A 21,640-nucleotide genomic window follows, 5' to 3' on the forward strand; every position below is an offset into this window, starting at 1 on the left:
GAAACTGAGGGAACAATAGTCACCAGAACAAGAAGGCACAGACAATAATAAAAGCATTACAAAGATTCCAACATTTTCCTATTCTACTTAAAAAGTGAGTTTCTGTCCACTTTGAAGAAACTGTCTATACTGTAGATGTGGTAACTGCATTCATTTTCTGGATAAGTGCAATTCCCCCAAGCAGGGGTGGACTGACCATTTGGAAACTCGGGCACTGCCCAAGGGCCCAGGGTCAGTAGGTGGCCCCATGAGATGCACCTGGTACCTTTTTCATAGGCTTTTTTGAGTTTGGACAAGGACACAGGGGCCCCATGATCCCCTATTGCCCGGGGGCCCCATGAGTTGTCAGTCCACCCCTGTCCCCAAGTAAAGCAAAATTCCTGTTGATCCTTCTAGAAATCTTGTATTGTCTAATGCACAGAACTGAAATCTCAAACAATGTTATCTGCCTTCCCCACTGTGTAATGGAGATGAGAAGTGGGAATGGTGTGTACTTTAAATCAGTAGAGCAGCCTAGGGTGACAATGCTGCACCTCTATGAGCACAGTGAGTGCTGTCACCCTAGGACAGTAGTGTGTTAATGGCAGGATCACCAGGTAGAAATAAAGGAACAAAAAGCCTGAAAAAAGCAAAGGCCAAGAGTTCGTACCACACAGACTGCAGAAGTCAGGAATGCACATCTCTTCCCCTCCAGTTCACTTCTCTCCCTCCTCCCAATACACCTCTATCCGCCTTTACTCCCTGAAGTCCACCGAGCAGATACCATGTCAGTTTAGAGTGAGGGGATGTCCTCCCCTCAGCTGTGTCGTGATACACCAGAAGCCTCCTTAAGCTTTGGGCAGCCGCAGTGTCCAAGATCTGACAGTCGGGCCATGGCATCCGAGATCTGACAGTCGGGCCATGGCGTCCGAGATCTGACAGTCGGGCCATGCTGTCCGAGGTCTGTGAGCAGCTGCAGTGCTAATGACTCTGCTATGGTGGAACTAAAATTAAAAAAGAAAACGGGGGAGGTCATGACATCGAGACCAGGGCACCGTGCAAGAAGTGTGGAACACATCCCTCAGGCATCCAATGCTAGCGACGTCCATGAAGTAACCGACAGTTAGGCAAATCAATTCACAAATCATGCAAATAATCCAATAAGCTTCGAGTAAGCACAATCCATATCATGTTATATCATCCTTATCTACAAAAGGTCAATGCACTGTCCAAGTCCATGTGCCAGTTGCACAACTGTCATTTTCATTCTCTGATTTCAGTGCTTTCTGAGTCACTGACTGCAAACTAATATGCAACAAGTGAAATCAGAAATCCTGAACAAAGATTTTTAGTAAAAAGCAGCACATAATACACACTTGTTAGGCACACACTTGCTTGTTAAGCGGTCACTTCTAAAATATCTAACTCTTCCATAATAAAATATTCAATAAAAAAAACAGATATGGCAAACAGCCCTTTGTCTGAACAGCATACGAGAAAGATACCTACGTAACAGGATTGAAAGGCCTCTTGCTGCGATCCGATTGAGATTGCTCAATAGTAATTTTCTGGTTCATAGCCTCAACCTAAATGTGGCAAGAAACATATGTGTTTGCTTTTTTGGGTGGCAAACTAAAATATATACATTACAATGTGTCGTACTGGTATTACAGGTGCATCTCAATAAATTTGAATATCAAAAAGTTAATTTATTTCAGTAATTCAATTCAAAAAGTGAAACTCATATTATATAGACTCATTACACACAGAGTGATATATTTCAAGAATTTCTCTCTTTTAATTTTAATGATTATGACTTGCAGATAGTGAAAACCCAAAATTCAGTATCTCAGAAAAACTGAATATTGTGAAAAAGTTCAATATTGTAGACTCATGATGTCACACTCTAATCAGCTAATTAACTCAAAACACCTGTAAAGGTTTCCTGAGCATTTAAATGGTCTCTCAGTCTGGTTCAGTTGGTTACACAATCATGGGAAAGACTGCTGACTTGAGAGTTGTCCAGAAGACAGTCATTGATACCATCCACAAGGAAGGTAAGTCAAAAAAGGTCACTGCTAAAGAAGCTGGCTGTTCACAGAGTGCTGTATCAAAGTATACTAATGGAAAGTTGAGTAGAAGGAAAAAAGTGTGGAAGGAAAAAAGTGTGGAAGGAAGAAGGGTGCACAAGCAACAGGGATAACCGCAGCCTTGAAAGGATTGTGAAGCAAAGGCCATTCAAGAATTTGGGGGAGATTTACAAGGAGTGGACTTTGGCTGTTTCAATGCTTCAAGAGCGACCACACACAGATGTATCCAGGACATGGGCTACAACTGTCAAGCCACTCCTAAACCACAGACAACGTCAGAAGCGTCTTACCTGGGCTAAGGAGAGAAAAGACTGGACTATTGCTCAGTGATACAAAGTCCTCTTTTGGGATTAAATTAAATTTTACATTTCATTTGGAAATTAAGGTCCCAGAGTCTGGAGGAAGAGTGGAGAGGCACAGAATCCAAATTGCATGAGGTCCAGTGTGAAGTTTCCACAGTCAGTAATGATTTGGGGAGCCATGTCATCTGCTGTTGTTGGTCCACTGTGTTTTATCAAGTCTAAGTCAGCGCAGCCCTCTACCAGGAAATTAGAGAACTTCATGCTTCCCTCTGCTAACCAGCTTTTTGCTGATTTCATTTTCCAGCAGGACTTGGCACCTGTCCACACTGCCAAATGTACCATTGCCTGGTTTAATGATCATGGTATCACTGTGCTTGATTGGCCAGCAAACTCGCCTGACCTAAACCCCATAGAGAATCTCTGCGGTATTGTCAAGAGGATGATGAGAGACACCAGACCCAACAATGCAGACAAGCTGAAGGCTGCTATCAAAATATCCTGGGCAACCATAACAGCTCAGCAGTGCCACAGGCAGATAGCCTCCATGCCATGCCGCACTGATGCAGTAATTCATGCAAAAGGTGCTCCAACAAAGTATTGAGTGCACACTATACTGTACATGGACATATTTTTCAGTAAGCCAACATTTCTGTATTAAAAATAATGTTTTTTATTAGTCTTATGTAATATTATAATTTTCAAAGTTACTGAATTTTGGGATTTCACTAGCTGTAAGCCAAAATCATCAAAATTAAAAGAAAGAAATGCTTGAAATAGATCACTCTGTGTTTAATAAATCTATATAATATGAGTTTTACTTTTTGAATTGAATTACTGAAATAAACTAACTTTTTGATAATATTCTAATTTATTGAGATGCATCTGTATATTAGGTCTGTTTTTATAGTCTTTTTTTTAACTACTCCGACAATTCCCAAATTATGATTTGATCACATTCTCTTTCAATAAAGCCTTTTGTTCTGGGATGTAACTACTTCAGCTGTCAAACAGGATAGATTATTCAAAGCCTCTGGCAACTGTCCAACCACCTTCTGTTTTATACAGTGTTATGCTTGAAAACCACAATGAATCTCATCAGACTTTTCTTTTTAAACATGCTTTGCTAATACACTAAACTAAAAGGGTACCACATCACTTGCAGATCTGAGTGAAAATCATTTGTCTTTCTTTCCATTGGACCCAGTACTTTCTACATCTTCCAGTTAATGTGCAGGCATATTTTATAATATTTCATATATGAAAGTATGGTATATTTAAAGCCAGTTTTCTAAAGAGCTTTGTTTTGCAATCATTTGTTTGGATGTAGACCCTCCGTCTGCAGTAAAGACACCTTACCTTGACACCAAACACTTTCATATAAAAACTTTCAATTGGACTGAAGCCCAGCTGTGTTTTGATATATTTCGGATGTCCAAGCACCCTGATATGTACTGTGACCTGGAAATGGTTCTTCTTCTGGCATACATAGGTATCATCTACAGTTGAGAAGTTGAATCCTTTGTCAGTGATTACTCGGTACCCCACAGCAGGACTGAAAGAAAGAATAGTCTGTTACAGTAAAACAGGAAAACAAACTTCAGTCTGTTTTAAACACAAGCAAGGTCAGATTTCACCGATAAGACCCATAGAGCACTTTCATTGTCCTAGCCATAACTACAGACAGCTCTTTGTGGCTGAAAGTATCATTATTTAATAATATTCCCAAGAACTTTATTATTTTATCATCCTGGCTTGCAAAGCAATAGTTATTTTAAGATAACAAAAACCGTAAAATGGCAATATATTGTTGCCTGGCCCGGAATTTTGCTCTTATAAGATCCAAAATGCTTTTTCATTAACCCAGATCTAAACAAAGATGATGATACGCTTCCTTTTATGCAATTTGGTCAAAGGTTTTCATAAAAGAATATTGATTAAAAAGATATGATATAAAAAAAAAATTTTTTAAACCATCTCTATCAAGTGCAAGAGGTTCCAAAACCAGTAAAAGGTTGGGCATGCTATCTGTCTAGTGTTTTTTTGACTGGGTACAAGTAAAAGAAAAATGCCAGAGAAACTGGGAGGCTGCCACTGCTGAGTTGTCCTAACAATGCCTGACTGTCATGCTGACTGACTTCTTACAATACTTGAGTCAATGACAAAGAATAAGCATGTAAAATAGGAGTTTTGACTTTCTCCTGTCCTACTTGCTCTGCACTTTTCCAGGGCAGTGACAAGTACTCAAGTATTTTAAATGCTTGTGGTTTTTTTTTATTCACTTGAAATGTGTCTGTGAATCTGCAAGAAGATTTGACTACTCGAGGAAGAGTAAATTGCCTAGCACAGCTCCATTCCTCCTTGTACATCACAGCCATCTCCTCTTCTGGGAGTGTCTAAATATTCTCTATGATGGCCCAGGTTTTCTACCCCTCTGCCTATCTATTTTCACCTAGTGGTTGGGGGAGTAGCAAAGGGAAATACTATAGAGTGACACTTCAATGGCAGCTCTATTTCAGCTGGAGCTTCTGACATCACATCCAAGATGGCGACACCCAGCAGTAATCTCAGGGCTTTTGGATGTCTATAGGAGGGTGGCTTTACCAAGTAAATAACCTACACAATATATTTTAAATCAAATGGGAAGATTGTGGCTGAAATGAATTGTCTGATGACATGGTCTCTAAGTCAGACGATAAATGTTACAGCCAGCAATGGCAGCCAACTGATCTCTTTAAAGTCATGTTAGGTTACAGCAAAAAACTTTAAAAAACACCAAACAGAAAGCAGAAGACCTTGTTTCCCTATGCAGCTCTCTTTCCTCTCTTTAACATGCATTCTCTATTTCTCCTTCTCCCGAGCCTCTCCCATCCTATGGAACTCCCTAACACAATCTGACTATTTTCTACTCTGTCCACTTTTAGGTGATCCCTGAAAACCCTTCTCTTCAGAGAAACCTATCCTGCCTCCACCTAACAAACATATCTCCACTTTATCCATCATCTCATCCCCCATAACAAGCAGGCCTCCTGTATTGAATTGTATTGTGACTGTACTGTCTGCCCTTATGTTGCAAGTATCTCCTGGAAAGTGCTAAATTAAAAGTGCTGATGTATAAATAATAGTAAGGTTACTAACCCAGAGAATTGTAGATTATTAACCTCTTTAACTTATATAAATCTTCATGAGTCCCAGGGCTTTCAGCTTTGGACATGTATAGATCATCTGCTTTGTTTTTAAGTCAATATAGCCATTCTTGATCTTGTTTTTTGGGGACAGACAGTACTTTCTTTGGACACCATATTTTAAATTATATACATTTGTTTTTACAAATAAGAGGAAAAATGGTGAAAAAGAAGCTATTTTCTGTTGATTTCAACTGCATAAAAATGTAAAAGATGAAGCATAGTGATTTTGTTATGATATAAAACTTTGTTCTGAATCATACACTATTAAATATGCATGTTATTACCAAGCAATGGAGTAAATACTGTATATGGTGTAGAAACAATGGTATGTGTATACGCAGGCCCTATCTTTGGCAATATATTATATGGCCCCAACAATTGCACCATTATGAACAGAAAACAGTCTGAAGTGTTAGAGTGTTAGAGTGTGAATGTTAGAACATTTGGAACACATAGTATTAACTGAAATTGAAGCAAAACAATTGAAAACAAAAATTAAAATAAATATATGAGCTATATAGTTTGAAAACTATTTTTAAAATAAATATTATTATACAGGATTTATATAGCGCCAACGGTTTGCGCAGAACTTTACAATATAAATAGCAAAAGTAATTGCTGACATTTAACTCACCATAAACTGCATAGCAATGTAACAGTGTTCAAGATGAATATTCTAAGCTTAGTTTTTTTGTTCAGACCACAACCCTCCAGGGGGTCAGCACCAGGCACAATATATGTGATTCCTCTCAGGATAGAACTAGATTCTGAAAGCTGTGTTTGATAATGCCAATAGTGGCCTTTTGTAGCTTCCAAAGTGGGTGTGATGTATGTATTTCCTCCCATATGCGGAGAATGTCCGCTGGAGAGCAAGATAGCGCTCATCATGTGGTCCCCGGTGTTCATCTCAACTGCGCAAGTGCAAAAGCACCATGTGCATTGACACTACATCTGACTCCGGAATGACACACTTTTGGAAACCAGACGGAGCGCCATGTTGGCGACCACCGCCGACACGAAAATAATGCAGACTGCACATAAGTGCATGAGAACAAGGGGGAAGAGAATACTTGCCCCACTGCTCTATATGGTGACAAATAAGTATTCTCTTCCCCTTGTTCTCATGCACTTATGTGCATTCTGCATTATTTTGGATTTGCAATTAAAGGTTAACATACAAATACTGCCTGATTATAGTAAGCACTTCTCTGCTTCACACTGCTTTAGAAAAGGGCTTTTTCCTTTTAGCCTGCTGTTCCATATCCCCTCTTCTATCTTCCTGTGGGTCCCCAACCCAAATCCATAAATGTCATGGTTTACATCATTTATCATTTACAAGCATTGTGCAGTTTCAGTAAAATAATCTATGAAATGTGGTTGTATCTGTGCTTTAAACCAGCAGTTCAGGATATAGAAATCTAGGTGTGAGCCAGCTGGAAAGTAAAATTCCAAGATAGAGTCCATATAAAACAGAACAATCTAACCCTCTAAAACATAGAAAACCGCCTTCCCAAAACTTTTAATTTTATTTAGTGGAGAGTAATGGGCTGTAACAACTTGAGCTTCAAGGATGACTCCACTTTTGTTATAGAAGAAAAAAATCCAACCTGTGTCTGCTCTGAAGAAAAAAGCTGCTTTTTTCTATGTCAATGTGCAGAGTAAATACTAATGGGAGTGCCTTTTTTATCATTGATGCAATTGCAGTGTTCTAATGAGGAAAATTGCAGGATCAGCATTCCTTTAGAAGTAATATCTCACCAAGAATGACATTTTTGTTGCACAGAGGAAGCCCAGAGTCTGTCCTAGTACTGACTTCTGGGAAAATCAGTGAGCCTGACTTCTGTACAACTGTGTACAGAAGGCTTCCAGGTTGCCATGTTGCGATGAATTTTACAGAAAACATGCATGGTACGCTAGTGAATGAAAAAATCAATTCTCACTGACACGCACGGTAAATATCTAATCACTTGGCAGCTATGGCTAGATTAGTTCCTATCCATGTGGCCATCCACATGATTCTTGGAACTGTGACCTACCACACCGAACGAAAGATATAATTGTAATACGTTATATTTTGCATTTTTTGCACGGTTTTGGAGCCAAAGGTCCAATGAAGATATAGCACGTGGAAGGAACACTATATGGATCAGAAATTTGGAGGCTAGTCCTTCTAAAAGCGCGTTTGGCCTATTATAATTTATAGGTCAAACCTCAAGGTGAGCAGGAAATGAGGCCACAATTCAAGCACAGTGTTGAATATTGCTGGATGATAGCACAACATACTGTATGTTGGATTGGACTGATACCATTTCACATTTTTGCAATCCTTTTTTTGGACTGACACTGCATGTTTCTTTTAGAGCTTATGTTTTCACAATTTGAGAAATTAGCGCATCACATTTTTGCTTAACTACAGCATACATTGCCTTTGAAGTAAAGGGATTTGTTCCATTGTATTGGAGTTCTATTTTCTTCTGTTATACCTTACCAAAAAGGACAGAGGTTTGGTTTTGATGTTTACCACAGTGATCACTACAGTACTTCATCCTTGCTTTTTGTATGCTGTTTGCTTTTGAATGGTATTAAAAACATTGTGAAATATTTTTTACAGAAAACGACAGCACTGTAGATTGAGAGGGAAAGGTAATTTTAATACCATTCAATTAAAATATGGCTTGTGTTGCAATTGTATATGTTAAATTATTATTTTGTTATTTTCTATTTTTTTCCATGAAAGTGGAGTTACCCTTTACGATGTCTCCCTGGCATAAACAGCACCTGTTTGTGTGACCATTACAGTTTATGTATTACTGCTATCTGTATATCTGTAGTACAGTAATGGGGCCAGCTGAATGTGTATAGACTTCTTTGCTATTACAGTGATACAGAGATGAATATGTTGAGCTGCCCACAGGAACCCATACCAAACAATGAATAGCCTCAGACACCACAAGTGATGGGCATCCAGACTAGGCCAGGCACTAGAAAATACTTTTGTGTAGGTTTACACTTACCTTTTGCATTCTGTTTCAGTCCACTCCTGAAAATATTCTTGCCTGACAGAATTTACTGGCGCTACTTTACCAGGCTGATTATTTTTTGTACAATATATTTACACTGTCACACATACTGTACATTATACACAAATTGCTTTGGACAGTAGTCTTTACTTGTTTTTATAACAGTTTTCTATAAGGGTAGCATCTGTAACAGGAAACAGACTTACATTGCCTCAGTTAGGCTCTTGTACAGGGTTGCCCATTGTGATGTCTGGTAAGGCTTCCATGTTAATGACTGATAACACTTTTCCATGGGAGACACAGCTTGCCCATCACTTTCATAGTCATGAACATCCATAATACAGTCTGCAGGTGGAGCTGCAATAAAAATAAACACTTTAAAATGAAAAGGGTTGTGAACATTGTGCTTTATCAAAAGCATGTCAAAAGAATATGCTAGTTTACAGTCCATGCATTTTTATGAAATAATTAAAGCAGAACTAAATGTGCCATAACTGTGGGAACCCCATGGAAGATGGAAATCCATGTACTAAGCACCACTACTAGTGATGTCCACTAGCTTCCAACACCATTCAGAAAACACTGCATTCTCACAATTAATTTTCTGATTGGATGAAGTGGATAGGCAGGACGGTGACATCATAATCTCTACCTCATCCAATCAGAGAACACTTTGCATTCATTGGAAATATGAATAGCATCCATGTAAGTACAATAAGTGACCTTCTGTGTTCAGTATGCAGCAGGGCAGCCAGTTGGCACGGGACCCTGAAACCAGCTGCAATCATTATATTAGGAGTGACTATTACAATGATTTTCAGCTTCCACAAGGATCTCACAGGAATGGCACATATATACTGGACCAATGTAACAATGGAAAAATTGCCATACCTAAACCTCAGCTTTAATATTTTAAAAACTTTTGTAAAAATATAGTCTGGTATGATATATGGATATGCAGGTAGACATGCATAGTATTTTTGCCTCCATCTTAAGACAAGTCTGTCAACAAAAAATGTTGTTTTCCCCATCATGCAGTTCAGCAGTGACACTGTATATACAGTATATTGCCAAAAGTATTGGGACGCCTACCTTTACACACACATGAACTTCAATGGCATCCAAGTCTTAGTCAATACGATTTAATATTGAGTTGGCCCACCCTTCCCAACTATAACAGCTTCAACTCTTCTGCTGTCAAATGAGAAGGCCTGGCTCGCAGTCTCTGCTCTAATTCATCCCAAAGGTGTTCTATCGGGTGGAGTTCAGGAATCTGTGCAGGCCAGTCAAGTTCCTCCACCCCAAACTCACTCACCCATGTCTTTATGGACCTTGCTTTGTGCACTGGTGCGCAGTCATGTTGGAACAGGAAAGGGCAATCCCCACACAGTCCCCACAAAGTTGAAATTGTACAAAATGTCTTGGTATGCTGACGCCTTAAGAGTTCCCTTCACTGGAACTGAGGGGCCAAGCCCAACCCCTGAAAAACAACCCCACACCATGATCCCCCCTCCACCTAATTTTATACTTGGCACAATGCAGTCAGGCAAGTACCGTTCTCCTGGCAACCTCCAAACCCAGACACGTCCATCGGATTGCCAGATAGAAAAGCGTAATTCATCACTCCAGAGAACACGTCTGCACTGCTCTAGAGTCCAGTGGCGCATGCTCTACACCACTGCATCCAACACTTTGCACTGCACTTGGTGATGTAAGGCTTCGATGCAGCTGCTCTGCCATGAAAACCCATTCTCTATGCACTACTGTTGTGCTAATCTGAAGGCCTTACGAAGTTTGGAGGTCTTTAGCTATTTACTCTGCAGACAGTTGGCGACTTCTGCACACTGTGCGCTTCAGCATATACTGACCCCACTCTGTCGTTTTTCGTGGCTGAGTTGCTGTTGTTCCCAGTTGCTTCCACTTTGTTATAATACCACTAACAGTTGACCGTGGAATATTTAGTAGCAAGGAAATTTCATGCATGGACTTATTGCACAGGTGGCAACCTATCATGGTTCCACGTTTGAATTCACTGAGCTCCTGAGAGCAACCCATTCTTTCACAAATGTTTGTAGATGCAGTCTGCATGCCTACGTGCTTGATTTTATACACCTGTGGCCACGGAGGTGATTGAAACACCTGAATCTAATGATTTGGAGGGGTGTCCCAATACTTTTGGCAATATAGTGCATTTACTGTGTGTGTGTGTGTGTGTCTATATATATATATATATATATATATATATATATATATATATATAGATAGTGGAAGTGCGGTATCCTGCCATGGTGAAAATCACGGTGATTCTCAACTATACAGGTTGAGGGGCTCCAGGCAGTTCTCATAATGCAGAGGAAACTGGTTTATCAGTTTCCTCTTTGGTTTGTAAAGCCTGTTTTGGGACCTGTAGCCTGGAGATTTCTAAGAGATTTAGGAGGGATGAAATCTCCAATCCTGGGCCCATGTTTTGAGAGCAGCCAGCACGCTGATTGTGCAGGTGTGTGCAGGCCTTTTGTGGAGGCCAGGCCATGATTCTGGGCTCCACCCCGGCAGACAGGAGTCAGGAGGGCTCCACCCTGGCAGACAAGAGGTCTCTGCCTTGAAGTCAGGTGGGCTTCACCTAGTAGAGGTGGAAGCCAGACTAGCTGTGTGCTAGAGGTTTGCTGTGTGCAAAAACAACCTTTTGGAAGGAGTCTGTAGGAGACAGACATAAAGCGGTGTACCTGAGAGAGCCAGAAGGCTGAATGTTGTTTATTTTGTATGATGGTGGATAACCCTGCGTGGGAAGTTTTTTTGGAACTTTTTCTTTAAATAACAGTGGGCAAAAAGGCCCTTTAAAAAGAAAGCGAGTTGCTGTGTGCTTAAAAAAGCTCTACCAAAGAAGCGAGTTCCCACAATATATAGTACGTCTGTGCATTTATTGTATTTTTGAATGCAGCTTTAAAAAGCAATCTAAGAAAAAAAGGCCTGAATTCTTTCCTAAATGCACATAATATAACTGGTTACTAACATTTATAGGTAAAGTTGATCCAGGGTATATTCCATTGCCTCTTTGGGGATAAGGAAGGTATTTTTTCCCTGCTTGAGCAAATGGGATCATGCTTCACTGGGTTTTTTTTCTTTGCCTTCCTTTCCTTTTTATTGCTTAAACTGGATGGACGTGTGTCTTTTTCCAACCAGACTAACTATGCACTATGTTATCATTATGCTATGGAATATATGCATGCAGAAGCACACCTTCGGGTCCCAATTTATATCACTAAATGGGAACCATGGCTAGTAGACCTAAGAAGCCTTTAATTTAATGCTTCTACACCCATTTACCACCACATATCCTCTCCAACTTTATGATCTAAGTCTTAAAAGCTCAGCGATACAATATACTCACAGGATACTTATTGGGACTATAGGGAGACTTCCCATAATTAACAGCAAGGAAATCATGTCAAGCATTCATTTTAAACATTTAACATTTGTAAGCGATGCACACCAACTACATTTAAAATAACATGAAATTACTTTGTCTTGTCTCAATGCTCCATGTCTGCTGCCATTGCTCTCCTTCTTCCAAGTGAGAATGTTTCCTTTTCTTTGATGAGGAAAATGAACTTAAAAAAATGTAACATTTGCATTATTAATAGGGAAATTGTTGAAAAGTGCAAGCCTTAAACAAGTATTGAAAAATTTTAAGCATACTGTTGGTGCCACCTAGTGTTAGAATTGTTAGTTTCCCCACAGCTGCACATTTAGAAACTCATTTTAGATACTCCTACAGTAAGCCAAAGCAAAGAAAAAAAATTGAGAGCTTATTTTCAAAGTGTATGTTAAGAAATTATGGAAGTAAAAATGGGAGAAACGCTTATCCTGACACAAGCTGCTTTTACTCAAAGCGTATTACATGTTCTGCCATACATTGTAAATATTAATGCTAAATTGACAGCCATATACAATTCTCTGACTGTATAAGGTATTCTGACTTCTAAAATCAGGATGCTTGTTTCTAGGGTGGGAGTCTCAGTATATAATATTTCATTACAGATCCTTTTCAATGCATTATAGACGAATTGCACAGGAAATTTGTTTTCCCACCAGGAAAATCTAAAAAAAAAAAAGTAATGGTAAACAATTAATATGTCACTAAATATATGTGATCTGTCAATAAATACTGTTATGCTGACACAAATGGTAATCACACAAAAAAATGCCATGCTATGAAAGCTTTGACACTATTTTAAAAAGTATTAAATTATCAGCCCTAGAAAACTTGTATTGTATGAAGTGATCAGATAAGGCTAAAATATATATTTTATTTCGTAAACAATCATATTTTTTACGTAGAGTTTGAATTCTGTACTTCACTTTTCACTATATATTGTACATATTATTATATATGCATTACATATTGATCAAATACTGGGTAAAACACACATTTTCTAACAATAAAAAATGTCTCACATGATATCAATCAAATAATACTGCTGACAATTATTAAGGAGGCAAAAATGTATCATACATTTCCTTCTAATCATATATTTAAAGCCCAGATTCAGCTGGTTACAGTGGGAAGGAGGTATAACATTTTTATTGGTACCCGTGTCCCTGTCAAGTAAGTTTCCCCTCACAGCCTGTCCTGGTGTCCTAAGACAGGGGTGTCCGACCTGAAGCCCAGAACAAAATTGTAAACTTAGTTAAAAATGTTGATTTTTTTTTTTGCACTTGACTGAAGAAAATTGTGACAGTGTCTCTTTACTGGATCTCCTACCCCCCAAAAAAGTTAGGTGCTAGGATAGGTAAGTTTAGTTGGGCCCATTGTAGTCAGTAGAGCTAATTTGACACAATTCGTGATGAGATCTCCAGTGTCATGCTTCCTCCTCTAACCAACATACCAGGCCCAACACCAAACTCAACACTCTCCTCCTTCGATCCTGTTACCACCAAGGAAGTTACCGAACTCCTTTCCAAGGCCTACTTCACCACCTGTCCCCTGGATCCTGTCCCCTTACGACTGTTGCAGCCTCCTTCCTGCTCTATCCTAAACTCTCTAACCCACATCTTCAACCTCTCACTCTCCATGGGCACCTTTCCCTCCCCATTCAAACATGCATTGGTTACCCCCATTCTCAAAAACCCTCGCTGGACCCCACCTGTTTGAATAACTCAAGACCCATCTCCCTGCTCCAATTTGCCTCCAAGCTTCTCGACCACCTTGTTCACAACCGTATGAACTGCTACCTCACCGACAACAACCTTCTTGATCCCCGACAGTCTGGCTTCCCCCCACAACATTCCACAGAAACTGCTCTACTAAAACTCACTAAATTACCTACTAACTGCTAAAACCAACAGCCATTACTCCATACTCATACTCGACCTTTCCGCTACCTTTGACACAGTCGACCACCCGCTCCTCCTCAGTAAACTCCACTCCATCGGCCTCTGCGACTCTGCTCTCTCCTGGTTCTCCTCTTACCTTTCTCAGCGCGCTTTCAGTGTCACATACAACTTCTCCTCCTCCGCTCCTCTTCCTCTTTCTGTTGAGGTACCCCAAGGTTCTGTCCTTGGGCCCCTCCTTTTCTCTCTCTATACCTCTTCCCTGGACAAACTGATAACCTCCCATGGCTTCCAATACCACCTCTATGCTGATGACACCCAAATCTATCTCTTCGCTCCCCTGCTCACCCCTTCAATCTCCTCACATATCACAAATCTGCTAAGCGACATATCAGCATGGATGTCACATCACTACCTTAAACTCAATCTTTCCCAAACTGAGCTTAGAATATTTCCTCCTCCCCGATCCCCCACTCATGACTTTACCATTAAGATCAACAGCACAACCATTGGTCCTTCCCCTCATGCCAGGGTGCTAGGCGTAATCCTAGACTCTGACCTCTCCTTTGGGCCCCACATCCACTCACTGGCTAAATTCTGCTGCCTCATCCTCCAAAACATTTTCAAAATCCGCCCCTTTCTGGCCAATGACACCACAAAACAACTTATCAACGTCTTGGTTATATCCCGCCTTGATTACTGCAACTCCCTCCTCACTGGTCTACCGTTACACAGGCTATTCCCCCTTCAGTCTATTATGAATGCTGCTGCTAGACTCATACACCTTACCAACCGATCAGCGACTGCTGCCCCTCTCTGCCAATCCCTTCACTGGCTTCCACTAACCCAATGTATAAAATTCAAAATACTAACCACAGCTTACAAAGCCATCCACAACACTGCCCCTAGCTACGTCACCAACCTCATCCACAGATACCGCCCAAATCGCCCACTCCGCTCCTCCCATCCTCTGGAACTCCCTACCATAGCATGTCTGGTCAGCCCCCACCCTGTCTGCCTTTAGGCGATCTTTGAAAACTCACTTCAAGGAAGCCTACCCCACCTCCACCGAAGAACTGTACTTGAATCACCTCCACCAGATCATCCCCCGCAGCTATCACCTTTTGTATCACCTCCCCCTTCCTTTAGATTGTAAGCTCCACAAGCAGGGCCCTCATATTCCTTCTGTACTGAAACGTATTGTAATTGTACTGCCTCCCTTATATTGTGAAACGCTGCGCAAACTGTTGGCGCTATATAAATCCTGTATAATAATAATAATTTGTTCTGTTAGGCAAATTTAGTTTGGTCCACTGTGTCCAGTGGGGCTATTAACCGTTTGGATTGTAGTATAAGTGTTAGTGTAGGTAGCTTAAGTTCTGACTCACTGTAACCAGTGGAGCTGCATTTGATTGTTTTGGCGTGGTCTGTGTTCCAGAGGCTGCATAATGGTTTGCTTTCATCTGTTAAACTGGAGGGCTCTGGGTAATAAAGGCGAGAAGATTTTATTCAGCAGCCTAATATTTATGTAGCCCCAGCCAATCCCTGGGAGTCCTGGCACAGAGGATTCTGGGAGAATGCATAAATACCCTGCAGCTGAGAGCTGTGGAATCTTCTTCCAGACGAAAAGATCACAGCCTAGGATGTAGTTTGCCCATTCTGGGCACTATGGCCATGTGCTTGCCAAGAAGAGACCCAGCTGGGAGGCTGGAGGGCCCGGAGCTACTGAAGGTTACTGAGAGATGACCAAGGGGCTGTTGTCTGAGGATCTGTTCTGGTACTACTAGGAGCAAGTGCCTGTGGGATACTAGTAGGAGGTAACCATTTGTCCAAAAGCATCAGTGAGTACAGAAAAGGGTGAGAGATCCTACAGCCTGGGTGCTGCTGTCGCCACCCCTCCTGTGTGTTAGGTCAGATGAGCGTTTCCAAAGAAATTACTGTGTCCTTAAGAGCATAGTCTATCTAATTCTTTGTGAAAGGACTTTTGCTTGGACTGTCCACCGAGAAAGACTTAACTTCCTGAATACTGTGATTGCAGAGCCTATCTGATACCTGCTATTCAGGGACTGCGTTCAGTGTTCAAAGAAGCAAGTTTAGTGTCCTCGAGTTGTTGGTAGGAGTTACTAGAGTAGCCCACCATCTCTCATCCCTATCCAAGTACAATCTTTATTAAATCATCAAAAACCCATCCCCTGGATAGTTTCTTGAGCCAACAGAGTGACTGTGCATGTGTGCCTGGCTGTGGAGCAGTTCCAGAAAAAGACCTAGGGACCTACAAAACTGCTGGGTCTTACGGGTGTTCCACTACACACTCCTTATTCATGTCATCAGCAGCACCTATTTTTGTGAGCAACTATTTTCAAGGATGAAGCATACAAAGGGCAAAATTAGAACCAAACTTATTTGAGGAGCACCTTGAGAATACATTGAGAATTGCTACTACATCCATCGAACCATATATTGATGCATTCGTTTAGCAAACCAGTGTCAAATATCACACTAGTTTTATGTTGTCCTCTTTAACTTTTATGATAACATTTTACAAAAAATGAAGTCGTATTACTCAGGTACGTACATTATCTACGGTAAATCAGTGATTGTTAACTTGTGATCTGTGTGACTTTTTCTGCTCATCAGCTAATCTTTTTGTTAGTGTATTCTACGTGTGGCCCAGGACAATTCCTATTCTTCCAATGTGGCCCAGAAATGTCAAAAGGTTGGACACCCCTGTGCCAACAGAAAGTGATGTGATCTTCCTAATCGGCACCCAAATGACAAAGGAGGAAAAAAAAAAAAAAAAAAAAAAAAAAAACTTACGAGGGTTCTCACCTTTCTCTCCTCTATTGAAAAAAATACTCCCTATCTGTGCTCTTGTTGGGGAAAATGTGCTCACTTCTGGTTGCAGTTATCTGACCATACAGGCAGTGAGAGAATTTCCTCCATAATTCAGCAGGCACCTTTATTAGTCTCCAAGGCACTCCCACTAGACAGGAGAGTGGCAGGTAAACAAAACCAGTTTTAAAGCAACCAGAACGTTCCGTTCGGTGCCTGCTCTTAATAAGGACTTTTAGTTTTAACTTTAAAATGGCTGACAGCCACAATATAACTCTACGATGGGTAACTTCAACAGAACTTATGTTACCCTTAGTGGGGTTGAAGCAATCAGAATGGATTCTGATGCCCACTGACACCTAGGCATACTAAGCCACAACTCTGCAGATGGACATGATGTCTAATGCAACACAGAGGCCAATTAATCTGAGATGTGGTCTGTAAAACAGAATCTGATGTGTAGAATACGCAGCAGGAGTCCAGAAGTGCCCCAGAGAAGGCTAGAGTACAGGGAGAAAGGTTGATAGGCTATGCTAGCAAAGATCATCCCATAACCAATTCCTTGCAACCAAATGCGTAAACAATGACAAAGATGATCATGTAGCTGGATGAATGCACAACAGGATTTTCATCTTACTACAAGAATGCAATGTTACAGATTCAGAATGCTGCTGTTACCCCAGTGCAGCCATCTGAACATAGCATAAAATGGGGGATCCTGATTTTCCTTCTAACTGACATAGCTAATAAGTAGCTGTAGAGGTATTTTCCCTTAAATAGTACATGATATACACTAATATAACTACAGTGACAACAGCTATCTGTATAAGAAATAATCATTTTTAAATATGGCTGCCAAGATCTCTAAATACCCAAACATCTTGAACACCCATTTGTAAAAATAAAAGGAATTCCATGTACGGTTCACTGAACCATACCATAACAGTGAACCCAGAACACCGAAAGCAGCCAGTAAAGCAATACGTTAGTGTGCAAACTGGAGCATCAACTAATAAACACTGTATATCAGCTGAAGAAAAAAAAAAGTGAAAATGTTTGCTTAAATTCTTTCAAGTTGACTAGGCTTAAGCCCTACCTTTGTTGACCATAATCAATTTAAAGCATATTGTGTCATCCTCCCCATTGGCAGAGATCATGTAACCAAACACAAATTCTGCTCAAATGTTGTTAGAGGTCGCTTACCCCTGTTGCATTCACCACAAAACTCATATGCTCTCCTTGCTGCACTACCCTTATCTTCAAAGCTTCATAGATGTCTGTGTTGACAAGTACTTAAATTCAAACACTTTGCAAGCACTGAAAGTATATGGGCAATGGTAGTGTGAAAGGGAACGTTTGTCTGAACAAAGGGTGATATGGAAGTACTTGTAAATTACACATTACAAATATTTGAAACTGCTAGTATTCATTCCTTTTCTAAAAGCACAAAATACTACATGTCATATGATAGAATGGAAAATCTTTGGATCTGTGTGTTGCTTGCTTTCATTCTTAATACGATCTATCTGCAGCCAGGTACAGATGCTATACCCTACTACATATCAGTATCACAGGAGAGATGCTACCAAAAACAAAGAAACAGGATCAAACAAGGGCCATTTCCTCTTCCCTTTTAATCATATAAGTGAGATAAACTACAAATATTGACACACTGTGGTGACTGATTTATAATAGTTAAACATCTTGCTATTACCTGTTGTCTGGGGATAGTCTCTGTTCAACATATGGATAGTTATAATCCATGCAGGATATGTTAGGGGAACAATGCCATGAACTCGCTTGGTTATTCGCTTTCATGCAGCTCTCCTTTGAAGTACTCAGAGAGTTGACCCCAGATGTAGGGTTCAGAGATCGCTCCATGTACCGACAGGGTCCAGAGGACTGTATCGAAAGGGAAGGTTGAAACCCATTTGGAAAGTGAGAAGTATGCATTAAACCTATAAAACACAGCATTGTTTTCAATAAGAAAATGGCAATTTATTTACATCCAAAGTGCAACATTTCAGTTTCAACTTTGTAAAACAGAATTTAACAGAATATAACTCAATGTTCCTCTGCTAGCTTATGAAAAAAAAGTCAGTCGCACTTATGCAAAGGTGTGCTTACACAGTGCAAACACTTTGCATTGCATTTACAGAGCATGGAAAAAGCCATGTGGTGAAAGGGAACGTATTGTAATTTTGTATAGATTTCCCCCTTTTGCATGCTCATCGTAGCCCATTTGATTTAAAAAAAAAAAAAAAAAACATTAAAAAATTCTTTTTACAGAGATCAACAAATCAAGTTGCAATTTACACACACATACACATGTGCACCAGTGAGAGAAGTGACTTATCCCTAATCAGACAAAAATATATCTGATAGCAGACTTAAAAAGTTGGCCATATATTAGTAGAATGTCTTCATTTGTGCATAGCACAGCTGTGCCAATCTCAAAACTGGATGGTCAGAAATATAAATCCTTTGGTAAGAAATATAAATCCAGGTTTGCCTGGATTTCAGCTTCAAGATATCTGAAAATGAATGCAGTGGGGGGTATACTGAATGCTTACAATAGATAATTCAATGTCCCTTTCATGGTTGTACAATACTTTGTTCCCATGATTGCCCAGTTTCAGAAATAGCCTATAGAAAGTTTAATGCATTTTTTCACCAACTCCATGAAAGCTTGAACCAATTAGGGGACCCATTCACACTAGCCGCACTGGACTAAATTGCCCAAATCAGTCCGAACACAAATTCCTGTATGTTCAACTGCTTCAGTTTACTCCAATGTACTGCATTAAAAAGCAAACCCTGCAATGTTCACAAAATACGTGCTTCTGTGATATGAATAGGCACTAATAGATTGTTTTTTGCCTTACTGGGTTGAAATAAATGATACAAGGTACCCTTTCACACGTAGGGTTGCCACCTCATCCCTTTAAAACGAAACACAGATTCTGTGGCTAATTTAATAAGGTACTAAGTGAGTTTACTTACCACCTTAATCAGCCAATGAACAATAATTAATATGTGTTTGGTTTTAAAGGGAGGAGGTGGCAACCCTCTTCGCACAGGGGTTCCAACTGTCCATTTTTCATCTGTCCACTGGTGGACAGCAATGCATTCCTATGGGCAAACAGATGATCTACCTTTTATTTAGGTTTACATTTCTATCCCTTCAGGTCAGTTTCTTGCAAAAACTTGTGGACCTAAAACGGATGTAAACAGACAATGGTCTGTTTTTGCATCTGTTTTTTTACATTGGTTGCTAGGAGCCAGCACCCAAGGGCATTGTAGCAACCATGGCTCATCCCTGCTTTCAGTGGGGAGTCAGTGGGAGACTAGTTTTTGACTAGCATATTTAGGTGGATTTCACCGACTAAAGCCAAACTCTGGCTGATCTTTAATAAGCAGTTACAATGATTTTATCCTTTTTGAGATGGTTTTACATAATTGAATAAAAGCTGACCAGTGTAAGCACCCGTCAGTATTAAATGGATTGTCTCAGCCCTCTAAAGGGCTACTTTTGCTGGACAATTTGTCCAGTTAAACAGGGTGGATAAAAATCAATGATTTTTTAAAAAAATAAATAAAAAAAAAAAATTGGATTTTTTTATTTAAATCGGATTTTTTTTATTTAAATCGGATTGTTTTGATTTTAAATCAGATTTTTTTTAAATAAAATGCTTTTTGAGGAAAATATATTACCATCCAAAGGTTATTCCATCATGAAATAAAGATTAGTTTTTTAATTATGTAGAATAAGGCTGTATATGTTTAATTTTTTTGGAAAATAAATTCCATTAATCCATTCACAATGTCATGCTCTTCCAGAGGTTTTTGTAAGATTATTGGGCAGTTTCTCTGCCTACAAGATATTATCACAGATGCTTGGTTTACTTTTGCAGTTCTCAAAATTGAATTTGACTCAGCGGAGATCACATGCCTCTTCTTCACAGCAAAAATGTTATAACATGAACAGAGTTAAGAAAAAGACCTTAATCCTAACTTCTACAAACCTATGAATACAGAATCAACCCCTTCAGTGCTAAGTTTCAAGAAGTTCAGTGAATAGAATAGAAACAATATTTTTCTGATTGTTTGGAGTGGAAAAGATCTGCACAAGAAGAAAGTGAAACTAAGTGTGAGGAGGAAGGGGCTGACAGTCTAAGTCTCTTAAAATATATATATTTTGTTTAGCCAAATTAGTTAACAAACATGGATGTTTGTTTAAGCAAATAACATATTCTGTAATGTTATTGTTTCAGTTGAATAAATCTATTTAAATTGTTATTATTAAGGTAATGATTATTTTTCACCTTCCTAAGTACAACAGAAAAGTTGTCCAAATATGAATGATTAACCTATTAAACTGGGGATAAAAAAACTAATATGAAAAGTTGTTATTCTAAAAATCTTCATCTACTTGCATATTAAAGTTATACCAGCAAGAATTAGTCTTTATGTAGCAAACTATGATTTAAATCAAGCCTTACTGACTAGTGATTTAAATCGTGATTTAAATCAGTTTTATTTAAATCAAATCCACCCTGCTGTTAAAGGAAGCTGAAAAATAACAGATCTAATGGCAGGATTACCAGGTGAAAATACTTGGAAATAGGCTAAAAAGAACAACCACATCTAAGAACTGGTAAGCTGCAATACGGTACATTTTTGTCTTGAGGTTCAATACCAGTATAAAGCAGCAATTATCTCTCAAAGCAAAAGTCCATAGGTGGAACCCAGGTGAGTAAAGGCAAGCATAAACTTCAATGTACGCCACGTGCTCAGTGACTGGTGGACAATCCAGATAAAGTAAAATCATCTAAATGGGTAAATGTGCAATAATGTTAAAGAATTCCAGGTATTGATATTTTAACATAGTTACATGGTTC

General features: G+C 39.6%; 1 protein-coding gene across 2 annotated transcripts in view; it reads right to left on the reverse strand.

The window, feature by feature from the left end:
- MYRFL (myelin regulatory factor like) overlaps positions 1–21,640 on the reverse strand; it is a 160,456-nt gene that overhangs the window by 94,967 nt on the left and 43,849 nt on the right. For both annotated transcript variants that reach the window (XM_089674114.1, XM_089674113.1), the window contains exons 4-8: positions 18,454–18,697; positions 12,096–12,184; positions 8,783–8,933; positions 3,728–3,923; positions 1,489–1,565 (exon numbers count right to left, since the gene is read on the reverse strand). In XM_089674114.1, the coding sequence (XP_089530240.1) occupies positions 1,489–1,565; positions 3,728–3,923; positions 8,783–8,933; positions 12,096–12,184; positions 18,454–18,697 (757 nt within the window). The remainder of the gene's footprint in view (positions 1–1,488; positions 1,566–3,727; positions 3,924–8,782; positions 8,934–12,095; positions 12,185–18,453; positions 18,698–21,640) is intronic.

This window comes from Staurois parvus, unplaced genomic scaffold (assembly GCF_062004578.1).
Source record: "Staurois parvus isolate SC_StPar_1 unplaced genomic scaffold, SC_StPar_1.0 ptg000147l, whole genome shotgun sequence".
Taxonomy (NCBI): Eukaryota; Metazoa; Chordata; class Amphibia; order Anura; family Ranidae; genus Staurois; species Staurois parvus.